This window comes from Nicotiana tabacum, chromosome 19 (assembly GCF_000715075.1).
Source record: "Nicotiana tabacum cultivar K326 chromosome 19, ASM71507v2, whole genome shotgun sequence".
Classification (NCBI taxonomy): Eukaryota; Viridiplantae; Streptophyta; class Magnoliopsida; order Solanales; family Solanaceae; genus Nicotiana; species Nicotiana tabacum.
The window spans coordinates 142,721,193-142,738,066 of record NC_134098.1 but is presented as its reverse complement, the minus strand read 5'-3'; the positions used below and the strand labels follow the sequence as shown (position 1 = coordinate 142,738,066).

Here is a 16,874-nt window from a genome sequence, read left to right as displayed (position 1 = left end):
GCAAGAAATGATTTTGCTTATGATGATTTTGACCATGAAAATTTATTATGATATAATTTTCTCTGTGAAGGAGACATTTACCATATGAATGGTATGACAAAAGATCTTGTAGTACAAAAGTTGTTAAGAGCTACGAAAAAATTAATTTATTTGTTACTACCCGGATGAATAAAATTATTCACGACATTGATATTGTAAAGTCTCAAAAGAAACTTTTTGAGTTTCAAATGTATAAGTCAAAGTGGTTAGCATATTGAGACTATAAATGAAAGGAATATTGAATATCTTCATATCTCTATAATCATAACGGGTAAATATCATAGGTTACCCGATTTTCTTTCTATTTGTACTACACAAATATAAGCATGATGATGGAATCATATGTCACAAGTAAACTAGAGGTTTACCGAAACAAATATTAGTTGGCATGACCGGTTGACCATCCCGGTTCAATTATGATGCGAAAAATTAATTGAGAATTACATTGGCATATATTAAAAAAATAGAAGATTCTTCAAGAATTCTCTTGTACTGCTTATTCTCATGATATACCAGTTAAGGTTGGGATTGAATCCCTTGATTTCTGAAACGAATATAAGGTGATAAATATATGGGCTCAGTCACCTGCCATGTGGACCGTTTACTATTATATGATTTTAATAGATACATCTATTCTATGGTTACATGTGCATTTGTTATCAACTTGCAGTTGGCTTTTGCAAGATTGATTGCTCAAATTATTAGAGCACAGTTCCAGAATATAAATTATGATGATTTATCTTGATAATACTGGTTTAAATCCAAGTTGGTTTAGCAGAAATTGTATGCCTCCAATTATAGCTAAACCATTGGTTATGAGACAAAACTGCCAACATAAAATTTGGTATGTGATGTATTATTTAATATACAACAGTACTTGTAAGCATCTAGCCAAGTTATGATAAGTTCTCCCTATCACAATCGGTTCAGGGTCAGGAATCAAATAATTTCTATCTAGAAATATGAATGTGCTATATGATTTAATTGTTCCACCACAATACACAAAGATGGATCCCCAAATAAGGATAGGGATATATGTTGGTGATCCCAACAATAGGAGGAGAAAATAGGCAGCTGAAAAAGCAATGCATGTAATGAATTATTATGAGTACATCTAGATCCTCGTACGAGAAAATGTGAACTTGAAGTTCAAGTGATAATTCATTTGCAAATATTGCCAGACGTATTTGCTGACCCAAAGCTAAATGTCATATTCCAACTACTAATGCTCCAAATAAAATAAAGTTCATAATGAATAGAGCCTATGGCATGCATGAAGCATAATAGACTAATCGGTTCCAAAGATAAAACTCCTTGAAGAAGGCGAGGAGAAAATGTTCAAGATGGTCATAATAAGGAGGCAAGTGCTCTAGAATAGCACCACGACACTACTTAATATAATGTAGCGCTCAATATTATTAATGTTGATGAGGATCTTGAGCTCAAATCTGTTATGAAATTTGGACAGATAAATTATTGGCCAAATGAAAAATACGCAATGAAAATTAATTTCACCTGAAAAATATGAAGTTGGACGGATAGTCCCAACACCTGAAAGTATAAAGCCAGTGGAGGTATAAATGTATTCTTGTGTGAAAAAAAAGATCAATTCGATAGACATAAAGACGACTTGTGTCACAAGAAGATTTATAAATATCATGGCATTGATTGTATAAAGACATGTTCTTCTGTGGTGGATGTAGTCATTTCAAGTTTTAATCTGGCAATACATGAAAAATTTGATATGCGTATAATGAAAATCATTGAAGGATTTAAATTATTCTGAAGCATATTAAGGTTTCCAAAAAATTTATTAATTAAAGTGCCAAGACCCGAAATTCACCTAGTCGTGATGGCACCTAAGCCAACCCGTCAGGTAAGCCAATTAACCACTAACCAATTCTAATAACAATTAATAAAGCAATTAAGTAAAGAAATATCTGAATCTGATACATTTCCCAAGGACTGGTAGTACAAATCATAAGCTTCTAAGAATAGAGTTTACAAAGCTAAAATGAAGTAAATACATTATCTGTTTGAAGAGTACATAAACAAAGTTTTATAAATCTAAGGCTACCATGAACAAGAGGAAGCTACAACTGGAATGCAGGTATATCGGCTCCCATCGATCACAGCAACATCAGCAGTTAATATCTGCACGCAAGGTACAGAAGTGTAGTATGAGTACAACCGACCCCATGTACTCATTAAGTAACAAATCTAACCTTAGGTTGAAAGTAATGACGAGCTACAACAAAGGTAGGGTCCAAAACCAATATCCCACAGCCATTCATAACAGTATAGTACAAGTAATAAAAGGAGTATCTCAGAAATAAAATGCCCACCTCGTTCACAGTTCCAGAAAAGTAGGCATGCTTTTCAAGTATTTCAGTGAAAACTCAAATCTTTTACCGAAATTTGCCAAAAATATGAGTAAGTTTAAAAATTAATATTTTTCCCAAAAATCCTTTCAACAATAAATAAGATGTTTCATTTTCTTTTCAGATAGCACGTGTAAGATGTCTCTCTATGCCCATATGTCAAAATGTATGAGAAGTCATAAATGACATGATACTGTACATCATGAGGAAAAATGTATCTCTATGCCTGTATGTCAAGTGTGCATGCCAAATGCGATGCAAATCAGTGATAAAGACCATATGCATACTCTCAGAGTATCAATTCACTCAGTCCTCTAAGTCACTCAGTCCTCCCAATCACTCAGTCTTCATAGTCACTCAGTCTTCCCAGTCACTCGGCACTCGGCACTCAGTAGGTACCCGCGCTCACTGGGGGTGTGTACAGACTTCGAAGGGGCTCTTACAGCCCAAGCGCTATAATCCGCACGGACAAATCACGTGCTGCACCAATAACTCACGTGCTATAGTATCAATATCTGGATCCACACGGACAACTCACGTGCTATAGTATAACAACTGGATCCGCACGGACAACTCACGTGCTATAATAAAGTATCTCACAATCAGGCCCTCAGCCTCACTCAATTATCAATCTCTCCAGTCTCTCGGGCTCTCAATGTCATGAAATATCAGTCCAAAATAATGATGTGATGTATCAATATATAGCAACAGAGACTGAGGTATGATATGAAATAAATAAACATGACTGAGTATGAAATTGCAATGTAAGCAAATAACTCAACAGTAGTAACGACCTCAATGGGTCCCAACAGAGTAAGCACGTAGCCTAGACATGGTTTCTAACATGAATCACATCTCAATAGCTCTAGTACGTAAATTTGATGGTTACAGATATGATCAGGTAGCTACACAGTACCACAGAAATAACGGAATGACAACTTATACGGTGCACGCCCACATGTCCGTCACCTAGTATGTGCGTCACCTCAACACTAATCATATAACACATAATTCGGGGTTTCATACCCTCAGCACAAAGTTTAGAAGTGTTACTTACATCGAACAAGCCATTTCCAATATCGAGCAAGCCAAGCGATACTCCAAAAATTCCATCTAGCGCGTAGCAACCTCTGAACGACTCAAAACTAGCCAAAAGCAACTCAAATACATAAAATAAAGCCCAAGGAAATAATTCCATATGAAAAAGGTCGAATCTTTAATCAATAGTCCAAAATCGGCCAAAACATCCAACCCGGACCCGCACCTCGGAACCTGACAAAACTCACAAAATCCGACAACTCATTCAATTACGAGTCCAACCATACTAATTTTACCCAAATCCGACTTCGAATCGATATTCAAAATTCAAAAATTAACTTTATGAAGCTTTAGGCTAAAACCCCCAAATTTCTCTTTTGGAACCCTCAATCAAATGCCGAAAATGAAGATAGATTCATGATATAAAATCAAAAATGAGTAGAGAACACTTATCCCAGTTCACATGGTGAAAATTGCCTCAAGAATCACCTCAATCCGAACTCCATAGTTCCAAAAATGCAAAAATGACTAAAACCCCCGAAATAGAGTACTTTATACTTCTGCCCAGGCATCCTCTTACGCGAACGCGGGAAGTCCATCGCGTTCGCGATGAACAAAAATACACTGCCACCAAAAGCACTACGCGTTTGCGATACACTCCACGCGAACGCGATGACAACTGATGCAAAGCTTTGCGAACGCGACTCACCTTTCGCGATCGCGTTGAAGAATTCTCCAACTCCTAGCTACCAAACCTCAACACTATGCGAACACATAGCAATGGACGCGGACGCGAAGACAAAAATCTTCAACCCAGTGCGAACGCGACCTCAGAAGCGCAAACGCGAAGAACAAATAGCTCCACTGAACAAACACCTTTCACGATCCCGGCTACACCTTCGCGATCGCGAAGAACGCCAGAAGCAACAGGTAACAACAGAAAAACCAGCAATGCAAAGCCATTTGAAATGATCCGAACTACGTCCGAAATTCAACCAAGCTTCTCGGGACCCCGTTCGAACATACCAACAAGTTTCTTAACACAATATGGACATACTCAAGGCCTCAAAACACACATAATAACATCAAAACGATGAATCACACCTCAAATCAAAATCTATGAACTTTGAACTTTTCAACTTCAATAACTCGTGTCGAAACATAGCAAATCAAACCGGAATGAATCCAAATTTTGCACACAAGTCCCAAATGACAAAAAGAAGCTATTCCAATTCCCGAAATGACAATCCAATTCCGATATCAAAAAGTTCACTAACAATCAAACTTTTCAAAAATTTAACTTCCGCCATTTCAAGCCAAATTCCACTGCGGACCTCCAAATCACAATCCGGACGCGCTCCTAAGTCCAAAATCACCCAACGGACCTACTAGAACCATCAAAACTCCGTTCCGGGTTCAAATTTATAAAAAGTTAAACTTGGTCAACTCTCCCAATTTAAAGCTTCAACAATGAAATCCATTCTTCCAATTCGATTCCGAATAACTTGAAAATCAAAACCGACGATTCACATAAGTCATAATACATTATACGGAGCTACGCATGCCCGTAAACTACCGAGCGAAGTGCAAATGCTCAAAACGACCGATTGGGTCATTACATAAAGCTTCAAAAATCCTTATACGGATCGAAACAATCAGGGCGCATGTGGTATAATCACCTGAATGAGTACCTGTTGAAAGAAGTGTACAAGAATGATTCAATTTGTCCTTGTGTCTTTATAAAAAGATCTGGATCTGAATTTGTTATAATCGCCGTGTATGTTGATGATTTAAATATCATTGAAACTTCTGAGGAGCTTCCTAAAGCAGTAGACTGTTTAAATAAAGAATTTGAAATGAAAGATCTTGAAAAAATAAAATTTTGTCTTGGTCTACAAATTGAGTATATGAAAGATGGAATTTTAGTCCATCAATCATCATACACTAAAAAGATTTTAAAGCGATTCTATATGGATAAAGCACATCCATTGAGTACCCCGATGGATGTGAGATCACTCGATATAAATAAAGATCCATTCCGACCTCATGAAAATAATGAAGAGCTTCTTGGTCCTGAAGTACCATATCTTAGTGCAATTGGTGCACTAATGTATCTTTCTAACATTATAAGGTCTGACAAAACTTTTTCAGTTAATGTCTTAGCAAGATATAGCTCTTCTCCTACAAGGATACATTGGAATGGAATCAAACACATATTGCGGTATTTAAAAGGGACTACCGATATGGGCTTATTTTATGGCAATGATTGCAATCCCGATCTTGTTAGTTATGCCGATGCTGGGTATTTATATGACCCATACAAGGCTCGATCTCAAACATGCTATGTGTTTACATGTGGAGGCACTGCCATATCTTGACTATCGACTAAGCAATTAATCGTGGCTACTTCATCTAATCATACTGAGATAATTGCTATTCATGAAGCAAGTCGAGAATGTGTATGGTTGAGGTCTATAATACATCTTATTAGAGACAAATGTGGTTTGAAGTGTGACAAACTACCCACAATTTTGTATGAAGACAATGCAACATGCATAGCCTAATTGAAGGGGGGATTCATAAAAGGAGATAGGATAAAATACATTTCACCAAAGTTATTTTTCACACGTGATCTTCAAAAGAATGGTGATATCAATGTGCAACAGATTCGTTGAAGTGATAATATGGCTGATTTGTTCACCAAATCTCTACCGATGTCAACCTTCAAGAAACTAGTGTACAAGATTGGGATGCGAAGGCTCAAGGATGTGAATTGATGCTCTCATCAGGGGGAGTTAATACGTGTTGTACTCTTTTTTCTTTACAAGATTTTATCCCACTGGGTTTTCCTTGAAGGTTTTTAACGAGGCAACCAAAAGGCGTATTTATAAACATGTGTACTCTTTTTCCTTCATTAGGATTTTTTTAGAGGGTTTTTCCTAATAAAATTTTAACGAGGCACATTATCTATGGACATCCAAGGGGGAGTGTTATAAGAAAAATTAAATTATGGTGGATGCCTACTCTTCATGCATGATCTTCCTCCATGATCTTTATCTCAAATGCTTAATGACATATTTAATGACATATTTTTCTTCACTTTTCACGTCTATATAAATGCATTATAATAGATAAAAAAAATACACACAATTGAAGAAGAAATAAGAATCTCTCAACTCTTTTTCTTTATATCTCTTAGCTTATTTTTCCTTGTTCTATATTATTACTTTTAAACTATATTTCAAAACATGACGAATACTTTTAAAAGTTTTCTTGGAGCTTTTGTAGCCCCGATCCAACGGTAGCCCAGATCAGCAGGCGTTTCTTTATTCATTTTAATATTTATTACTCCATTGTTCTTCGACTATGATGTGGTAGCAGCAGACAAGTATCTTTATAAGTACGGATATATAAAATAGTGTACCAAGATGTTTTATTCATTTTACTACAGATGACTTTGACCAATCTCCTTTCTATTGACTTCAATTTTTTGGCACGACTCCAAATACACGTTATGGTTAAGTATAAAGAAAAGAAATTTTTAACTACTATAACAAATGTTGATACCTTATTTATTTTAAATAAATACCCTTTTAAAAAATTATATTTCATAACTATCTTTTGATTTTTATAGCCAAATATTTATTTATGGTCACCTCCTACCCTTAAGTCATAAAATACGCTTTGTATTATTTTTCTTTCTCATTCTTTCAGATTTTTCTCCACCCTCTCTCTCTCAAAGCCATAAAACTCATGGATTCTCTCTCATCAGTTCATCCGTCGATCGTTCTTCCTCCTGGAAAGCATCTCCGCCACCACTACCATCAGCGGTGAATCTCCGCTCTTTCTTCTCATGCCAAGCTAAAATCACCGTTTCCTCAATTCCGAATACCTAGAAGTTGTAATAGAATGAGGTCTATGGCTGTTTGTTGCAAATTGAGTAGCGGAGGAGACAAAGAAGAAGAGGAAAGTTCGACTGGTCTATTGTGCTTCCTAGATCTCTTTGGACTTGGTTCATGATCGAAACGGGAACAATGACGTTTCGAGTCAGAATCGCGGCCCTCTCGACGAGACGACATTAGGGTTGTTCTTGAACAAAGACGACGGAGTTTGGGGCTGAGCAAATTGAAGATTCTGTTACCTTTTTTTTAAAGTGTATTTCAATGTATCTCGCTGTATTTCTATGTATTTCATGGCATTAATTGTCTTTTTTTTTCATTATATTTCAATATATCTCGCTGTATTCCATGTATTTCATTGTATTCACTGTCTCGATGTATTCCATGAATGTATTCATATATTTTTTTAATTAATATAATTTATGTATTCATATGTATATATGTATTCAAATGTATCTGCAGTATGTATTCATATGTTTTTGCACTATAGATGAATCTCGAATTTTATTGGTTGAAAACAGAAACACCCACAGACGATATCAACAGAAAAGGGAAGGATTAGAAACTCGACGATTGCTCTGTTGAAAAATATTCAGCAAATTTCGCGTCAAATACAGATTATGGGTGATGTAATTGAGTTATTTGAGTTATATTAGGAGTCTATTGTGTTAATTGATTCACTTTTCGTTTAAAAATAACTGAATAGACCACGATTTGCGCTATTTATGTTACTGTATTCACAAATACATATCGTGAATACAGTCGAATACAATAATTGTCTAGCTGAATCCCCTGTTTCACGTCGAGTTTTGCTACTGTATTCATGAATACAATAGCTTAAATACATCGAATACACTCTAAAAAAATTAAAAACATAGTTATAGAAAATAATATAGTAAACGATAACTACAACTAGCTAATAACCCCTAAATAATAGCGGTTTGTGAAAATTTATCTAAAGAAAATGAAGACGAATGTAAGACTGGTAGCGGTAACTATGACTTCTGATCCGTTTGGACGGTTGGATTTTTTTTTTTTGTGTGGGGAAAATATTCATTCACTGTCTAACATTTTCTTCTACTTTTTAGTTATTTTTAATTAGTATTCTCAAACTTCGCATATATTTATTTGAAAGATACTCTACCTTTCTCTATTTCAGTAAAGCACAGAAAAGGGGAAAAATCAACTCGTTAGATTCTAATTAGTGTTTCAAAAGGAGTGGACGTAAGGCTAGACATTTTATATATGCCTCAGCGAGGCGTAAGTCCCGAGGCACGGGGCGTAAGCCCCATAGGTATTTAATTTTTAATATTTTATAAAATAATATAATGACAGTAAATATTTATAAATAGGTAAAATTGCATATATATATATATATATATATATATATATATATATATATATATATATATATATATATATATATATATATAAATAAATAAAATATCTAGCATGATTCTTAAGTATAACTAATGCATACAAATTACGTATAATGTCTTTAACTTTCAAATAATTAAAAACTTATAATTTCTTTAAAAAAATGATCAAATTCCACATTTTACCTTCCTAACAGTAAATAATTAATAAAATCTTATCAGTACTATAATTAAAATATTACTCCTTTATGAATAAATACAAATTAGTTTAAGATATCAAATTAATAAATGTGTATAATAAGGAGGGACAAATGAACTAAGACACGACCAATAACAAGTGAAGATATGCTCAATCTTCATATTTCTATCGATGAATAGAACTTTTATCATCAATATATTAAAGAATTTTGAAGGTCAACGATATTAATTAGGAAATTCGACACGTGATTTGTGTTAGAACTGTTAGGCGAGCCCCGAGCGTTGGATGTTAGGCGTGGTTAGGGCGCACGGTCGGGTGCTTGGGGTGTAAGCCTCACAGAACTAAGCCCCATACATGAGCCCCAGGGCGTTTTGCAAGTGCCCCGCCCAGGGGTGAGTCCCAGAAATGCCTTTTAAAACACCGATTCTAACAATTGATTTCCAACAAATGGAACTTCTATGTGAGCTGGTTAAACAATAGGGGTCTAAAATTGAAATTAACATATAAAACAGGGACCAAGTTCAATTTATTCCTCTTTAAATAAAAGCTTTACAAATTTCTTTTATTTCAAATCATCACATGTCATAATCTTTTGGCTTTCAATTTTTTAAATTGACTTTTCCCTAAGAATAAGAATACTTCTATAATTTGTTTCGAATCAAAATCTTCAAGTCTTACTTAAATAAGTTACCATATTGAACATGCATGGTTATTGGTTATCCCACTAAATAAAAAAATGTCAATCGTTTGGAGAAAAAGAATTCATTTTCTAAGCAACTGTGAATCGGAAAAGCATTATAATACCAACTGAATTTTTTTTGGTTTTAGCTAATTTAGTTTCTGAAAGTTGTTAGAATTTAATAATCTTAAACAAGAAATATTTCCTAACAAATGTGTATAGGTGCTCGTAATTTATACTCTTTTAGACTAAACAAACGATGCTTCGTTGCCCATTCCAAGAGTAAAATATAATCAATCATAAAAGGAAGAATAAAAAATTTATTACTCGAAAAAAATAATGGAGCACCTCTTACACATGTTCAAAATAACTACTCTAAGTGATGGGCTCGTAGCTTCCAAGAAATTCCTATAAGTTACACTCCTTATAATTAAAGGAAAAGACCATGTGTTTGATTAAACAAATATTATTTTATCTACATAATTAAAATAGTGGACAATCTGGTTGCTCTATATAAAGTGCAAATGCAAAACCTTATCATTCATTCACAGTACTAAGCTCTAAAGTTCTTCATTGTAGCAAAACAAAAAATTCCTTAAAACTCAAAAAACAAAAAAATGTACGAACAAACAACCATCTCAGATTCTGATCTCTCCGTCCTTGAAAACATCAAATTCCATCTTCTAAATGATACTGATTTTTCACAAATATTTTCCACGTTCGATCAATGTTTTAGTAATGCAGAAAATATTAATAGCCCGAACTCGAGTTTTGGTAGCTCTCCAACAGCAGAAATTAGCTGGGGCGATATGTTAACTAGTATCAATAGCTCGTGGGAACCAGTCAATAAGTTGGAGCACAAGGAGGAGCATGTGGTGGCGCGTGGTGTGCACGCACCTCAGGATTGGAACCGGTACAGGGGTGTTAGGCGGAGGCCGTGGGGTAAATTTGCGGCGGAGATAAGAAACCCGGATAGGAAAGGCGCCCGGCTTTGGCTGGGAACTTACGAGACACCCGAAGATGCAGCATTGGCTTATGACCAAGCCGCATATAAGATCCGTGGCTCTAAGGCTCGGCTCAACTTCCCTCACTTAATCGGCTCGAACATATCCGAGCCGGTTAGAGTGGCTCCGAGACGGCGTTGCCTATCGCCGGAGATTTCATCATCTATTTTTTCGTCGTCATTTGTTGAAAATATACCTCTAAAGAAGAGAAAATTGGCTGAAAATTGAATTAGAGGCTAAACTTGTAGTAGTCGTAGAGGGAAATATTGTTAGTTTAAGTTGCTTCTTTGTTCTATATAAAAGGGCGGAATTAGGATATGGCGCCCATTTCAGAATTGAGTTACAAACTCTTTATTTACTATTTCAATTTTGATTTTAAATAAGCTACGAAAAATCTGATATAGCATTGTGTTATATATCACTTTTAACTTTTATTAGATTTAAATTCTGATAATATATAGATCAAACACCAATTTATAATTTATTTTTTATTTTTTTATTTTTTTATTTTTCCACCTTACGTCCAATATCCGCTTTGGTCCTGATTAATCTAGATTCGTGTCCGAAAATCTAGGGTAAAGCGGGAATCAGACACGAGTTTATGAAGGTACGTCTAAGTGTCTTCTAAACTCGTAGGAGTAATAGTTAGCTGTTTCGGAGTATATGTATGATTTCTAATACAAAATAGAGCACATACATTACATTCAAATTTAACTCGAGAACCAGAAAGTACCTAGTCTTTCGTTGTTCAGTTTTATTGTGAAATTTATTAGTCTGAATATTTTTTACAGTGAAATGTAGAGTAGGTGAAATAAATGGCATTAGTAACGTGTTTTACCTCAAAACTATCAACTTTTATTTGGAATTAAGGGTGTCTTTCGATTTGAGATGAAATGTTTTTCTTAGAAATTATTTTATGTAAAAAATGGTTTATAACTGGGAATTCATTAATTTCTAGCTAGATCAACTTTTAGTATTTGGTTGGGACATGGATGACATGTGTTAACTGTACAACATGCCATTGATGATATGTATATGGTAACTATGTGACTATAGTTTCGAGTATTAACAATTGACAACAATGTCTAATATTTGCTTAAAAGTAATATGACGTAAGATTTGACATAGTTTTAAGGAAAACCTGAGTTCCATATAAGGAAAAACATTTAATTTCTTCATTTAGTCATTGGGGAAAACAATCTTGACAATTCAATGTAAGCAAACTGTTTATACCAATTTTCGGGTTTATTGTTCAATTCGATCTTTTCTATTGTCTTGTTAAATCTGTGGATCGAAAAGATTATTTATTTGGGAATTATTGTTATGAAAAAGATTATTTATTTGGGAATTATTGTTATGAACCACAATATCCTTCCTATATTACTACTACGAGTGAACATGTTTGTGAAACTGAATTTACTGTCTCCAGTCAGGTTACACAGCAAGAGATGAGATAGATTTTTTCTAAGAATCTATGCTTTTTCTTTAAAAAAAAATAATATTTCAAAGTCAATATAATCTACAATTTTCTTTTTCAATCAAAAATCACTTGAAATAAGATGAGTTGTTTTTAAAAAAATTTAAAAGATAGAGTTCTAGCGAACCTTTAACTTGCATTTGCAAAATTCACACAACCTTTGATATTAAAGCAAAAAAGAACTAAATGTAGAACTTAACGTGGGTTTTGTTTTTCTAATATTCTATGTAATTCTTCCGAAATGTTAATAAATTCAAAATCCTTGTACATTTCTAGCTATCTCTTTTCAATCTCTTGAAATAAGATATCAATCGACTTTTCTAAAGAGAAATGCTACTCAAATTATATTCTCGAGAACTTTACAAAACTTGCATTGCATTTGCTAACTTCCGTACAACTTTTGAGATATAGAAGAGAAGCTTCCTTCGAGATCGAGCTAGATTATAATACCCAAAAGAAATAAACGTGAAACGTGGGTTTTTGCCCCAGAAATAAATAAATAAATTACTACATCGACCACTCCTGACCAAAAAAACAAAAACAAATTAATTGTCAAATAAACATATAAATTTAATATTGTTGTAGGAAAATATATATTCAAACAAAAATAACCATGCCATGCAGGTGCTTCAAATGGAACCTTCGCGGGCATTTCCAAAAAACTTTAACCTTCGCTGGCACTTCCAAAAAACTTTATTTAGAAAGAATTCCTTTCTTATTTCCCATCTGTCAGGCATATATAAATATTGTACGTTCGAAAACCCTAAACTCCACCAAAAGGAAAACAAAAAAGAAGAGAAAATATGAATTCAGCTGATCTTTCCCTCCTTGAATCTATACAACATCATCTTCTGAATGATTCTAATATTCCAGATATCTTTTCAGCTATGGATTCGAATAGCCCAAGTTCAACTTTTAGCAACTCTCCTTCTACAGAAAACAACTTTTACTATGGGGAATTGACACCATTGATAAACCCTACTTTAGTAGCCACTGAAAAGTTTCATGAATTTGAAGAGACTAATAATACGGAGACTGTTGCGGCGAGTGTGGCAAACGCGCCACAAGATTGGAAGCGTTACAGAGGTGTAAGGCGGCGGCCTTGGGGAAAGTTCGCGGCGGAGATAAGGGATCCGAATAAGAAAAATGCAAGGTTATGGTTAGGAACATATGAGACACCGGAGGATGCAGCATTGGCTTATGATCAAGCCGCTTTCAAAATTCGTGGCTCGAAAGCACGGCTCAATTTTCCACACTTAGTCGGCTCAGGCATGCCGGAGCCGGCTAGAGTGAACCCTAGACGTCGCTCACACTCGCCGGAGTCGTCATCTGAAAACGGAACACCAAGAAAACTATTTGTGTAACTAGGTTCTGTTTGCTTGTATATTTTATTTGGGAGTAAATTTCTTTTTCTTGCTGAGAGGAGTAAGTTTTACTTGTAATGAGAAATACATAAAGTAGTTTAAGTCGTACTACCTTTTGCTAGAGATTGTAAAATGATCCGTTTTCAATGATGAGCTATTCTACTGTTTTATCCAATTTAATATATTACAATCTCACTACTAGGGTGTGGACGATGTTTTGATGGTCAGAATGGCTTACCGACCAAAGTTGGTCGGAAATTACCGACCAACTTTGGTCGGTAACTTAAAACGACCATCTGACAAGTTTAAGTACTTACCGACCAACTTTGGTCGGAAACATATTTTATTAATTTAATTTTACCGACCAAAGTTGGTCGGTTTAACTAAATTATATTTTTTTATTAATTATTAAAATTTTAAAAAACCGACCAACTTTGGTCGGTAATTGAAAATATATATATTTTTAAAATAATTAAAATTAAACATTACCGACCAACTATGGTCGGTAACCTCAACAATGCAGGCAAAATACCGACCAAAGTTGGTCGGTAATGTTGAATTCTGGGAATTCAATGTTCATTAACCGACCAACTTTGGTCGGTATTTTGGAATAATTTTTTTTTATTATTATTAAAAACCGACCAACTTTAGTCGATTTTTTTGGGTTTAATTTTGGCATAAAATGCCTGTTTTGGCAGCTACACCACCTGCCAGCATACCAATACACCTAATAACAACAACAACAATAACAACAACACAACAACAACCAAAACATTCAATAAATACTTTAAAACTAATAAATTAAAGTTCAATTGAACATAAAAATCCAAAATCAAGTTAAATCTAATTACAACTAGTTCAAAACTGGTTCTATTTGTCTACTTCAAAGTATATAAAAGTCAAGGGGTGTTTTCTACAACATCATCATCACCGTCTGATAAACTTTCATTTACAAGACGGTATAGAGAACGGTCTTATGGAGGACGGTAAGAACGATCACAAGCAGGACGGGAGGAACGATCACGTGGAGGTCGACCCTCTGAAGATGACTCACGAGATCGGGGCAACGGAAAAGCTCCACTAGATAGGAGAGTTCTGATCTGAACTTGCATGCCAAGGAATAGAGCATCTCTACGTCTTTCTCTTTCCTTGGCCGCTTCTATCTCGGATGTGAGCTTTGTCACTGTCTCCCGCATAGCGGAGAGGCTCTCCCTATTAAGTTGCTCGCCTTGTGAGGAAGTCCCTATTCCTCGTAGTCCACACTTATAGCGATGGAAGTTTTTAGTAGGAAGCTCGTATACCTTTCCCCATTTTAGACCGCCAACAGACTCCAACCATATTCTTTCAGCATCCTCGTCCGAAGGTTGGGTTGGCCCGATTCACCAGCTGGATGACTACGGATGAATTCCTCCACGTTACTTTGGTAGTGACCCTATATTATTTCAAATTAAATCAGTATTTCAAAATTTTTATAAAAGTAAATTATAATACTTAAAGAAAATTGAAAGCTTACATATGCAGTCGAGGCCCGGTCCTCGACCCACCTATCTTGATCCCCCTCTTTCTTCTTCTTCACAATATTGCGTCTCCTTGAATAGCTCATCATGACTCATTGGACGCCCATACTTCTTTTCCTGAAAACAAATTAATTTAGTTAATAAACAGAATAGATATACTTAGAAAAGTAAAATAATTTAAGCAATTACGTACCAATCTTCTTTTTATTGTCCCTAGGCTGATCGCACCTCCAGTGTGCAAGGAACCTCCCTTCTCGGATGTGCGGGCTTTCTTTCCTTTTTCGCTCCTCTCTAAGAACTCCACGGTAAGCCATTGCCTTTGCAAATCATTCCACAAATTCTCAAGTAACCAGCCAGGCCTCTTGTTCTTCTTTCTAGCATCCGAGAAAGCATCCGCCAATCTCTTGCGAGCTTTATGATGAAAATTTGCAGCCATTTCCGCGCTATAGAGGTCTTCCCATACACACTTGCTCTGTATTTCAAAAGTTAAATATTAGATGGAAACATCATAAATATAAATTATTAAACTGTTTAAAATAACATTTATACCTTAAATTGATTGAAAATTTTCTCCTTCAGCGAGAATAGGCAATCAGTCCAAGTCGCATAAGGGCTATCATAAGGCTTTCTGATGGCATTGGCGATTATCTTTGTAGTCTTATTACCCGGCCTGAAGCTGCAATTTAACAATAAAACACATTAATATCTTAGTAAAAATATTACAAATCAATAGATGCAAAAATAATGAATAACACTTTTCCATCACCCTCAGGGACTATGATGATCCTGCCATATCGATCATAATGCACTACCTCGTCATCACCATCCGAAGCATGTGTATCAGAGGCATGTGAAGACGGTCTAGGCGGGTCAGAGCTACTGCCTCACAAGCAAAGGCCTACAATAGATGGAGTCGATGATTAAGATGGTTACGATCCCTGTGACTGCGACATAGTTGGATGCGACCCAAGTGGATGTGATACTGATGGCTGTGACCCGAGTGGCTGTGACATGGATGGATGCGATCCATATGGCTATGATATGTAGGGATGTGATCCGTGTGGATGTGATGTAGATGGCTGCGATGCAGATGGCTGTGAGGCAGCTGGACTGTATGTCGGACGTATAGTCCTATGGCCCTGTGATGGAAGACCTGGTGTCTGAATGAAGGTGTACGGCTCATGATGCTGTGGCAGCTCAGTATAGCCGTATGGTGGACGATAAGACATAAGCATCTCTGAAAAGGGTGGACAAGAGGGACTATTATTTTCTACCCTCCTATGGCCCTGTCATTGTTACCTTGACCCTTGCTTGCCATCTGCACAATATAATACACATTTAGATTGAAACATATAAGAAACTAGCTATAAAATTAGAGTGCTTTAAAAAACCAATTTTTTAATCCTTATCGACGTATTGTTCCTCGTCCGAGAATTCTTCGTCCTCATTTGTTTGAGCTTCATCAGTTGATTCTTCATCCTCATTTTCTATAATTGTTACTTCATTTATATCAACTTCTTCCAATATGCGTTCAGGATGTTCCAAATCATTTTCTAACTGATCGTCCACTATTTGGTGAACACTGGAGATATCGTTTTGATATGCAACATCTAACACATTCTCGACTTCCACCCTACCTACATGCTTAGTTTTTATTACAACCCACTAATCGAACTTATTCCGCCGCAATGGATAAGGAGCATAATACACTTGCCTAACGTTATGTGCAATTATGAAAGGATCATAGCGATCATACTCCCTCATATGATTAACCTCAATTATGTTGTATTGGTGGTGTACTCTTGTACATCTTGTTGGATTTGGGTCAAACCACTTGCATCTAAAGAGTATCAATTTCTTATATGGCCAACCTGTATATTATAGTTGTAATATTTCTTTGA

The 16,874-nt window shown here is 35.5% G+C and overlaps 2 protein-coding genes across 2 annotated transcripts; both read left to right on the top strand.

Annotated features, from left to right (window-relative positions):
- Positions 1 to 10,161: 10,161 nt before the first annotated feature.
- Positions 10,162 to 11,016, top strand: LOC107828329 (ethylene-responsive transcription factor 13-like). Its single transcript, XM_016655611.2, has one exon. The coding sequence runs from the start codon at positions 10,229 to 10,231 to the stop codon at positions 10,841 to 10,843; it is 615 nt and encodes a 204-aa protein (XP_016511097.1). The 5' UTR covers positions 10,162 to 10,228; the 3' UTR covers positions 10,844 to 11,016.
- A 1,833-nt stretch (positions 11,017 to 12,849) lies between these two features.
- Positions 12,850 to 13,608, top strand: LOC107828328 (ethylene-responsive transcription factor 13). Its single transcript, XM_016655610.2, has one exon. It carries the CDS (start codon positions 12,896 to 12,898, stop codon positions 13,454 to 13,456), a length of 561 nt encoding a protein of 186 aa, XP_016511096.1. The 5' UTR covers positions 12,850 to 12,895; the 3' UTR covers positions 13,457 to 13,608.
- The last annotated feature ends 3,266 nt before the right edge of the window (positions 13,609 to 16,874 follow it).

What these genes read in the sequence shown, in the direction of transcription:
- LOC107828329 (XM_016655611.2), top strand. Translation starts at nt 10,229, where the DNA reads ATGTACGAACAAACAACCATCTCAGATTCTGATCTCTCCGTCCTTGAA.
- LOC107828328 (XM_016655610.2), top strand. Translation starts at nt 12,896, where the DNA reads ATGAATTCAGCTGATCTTTCCCTCCTTGAATCTATACAACATCATCTT.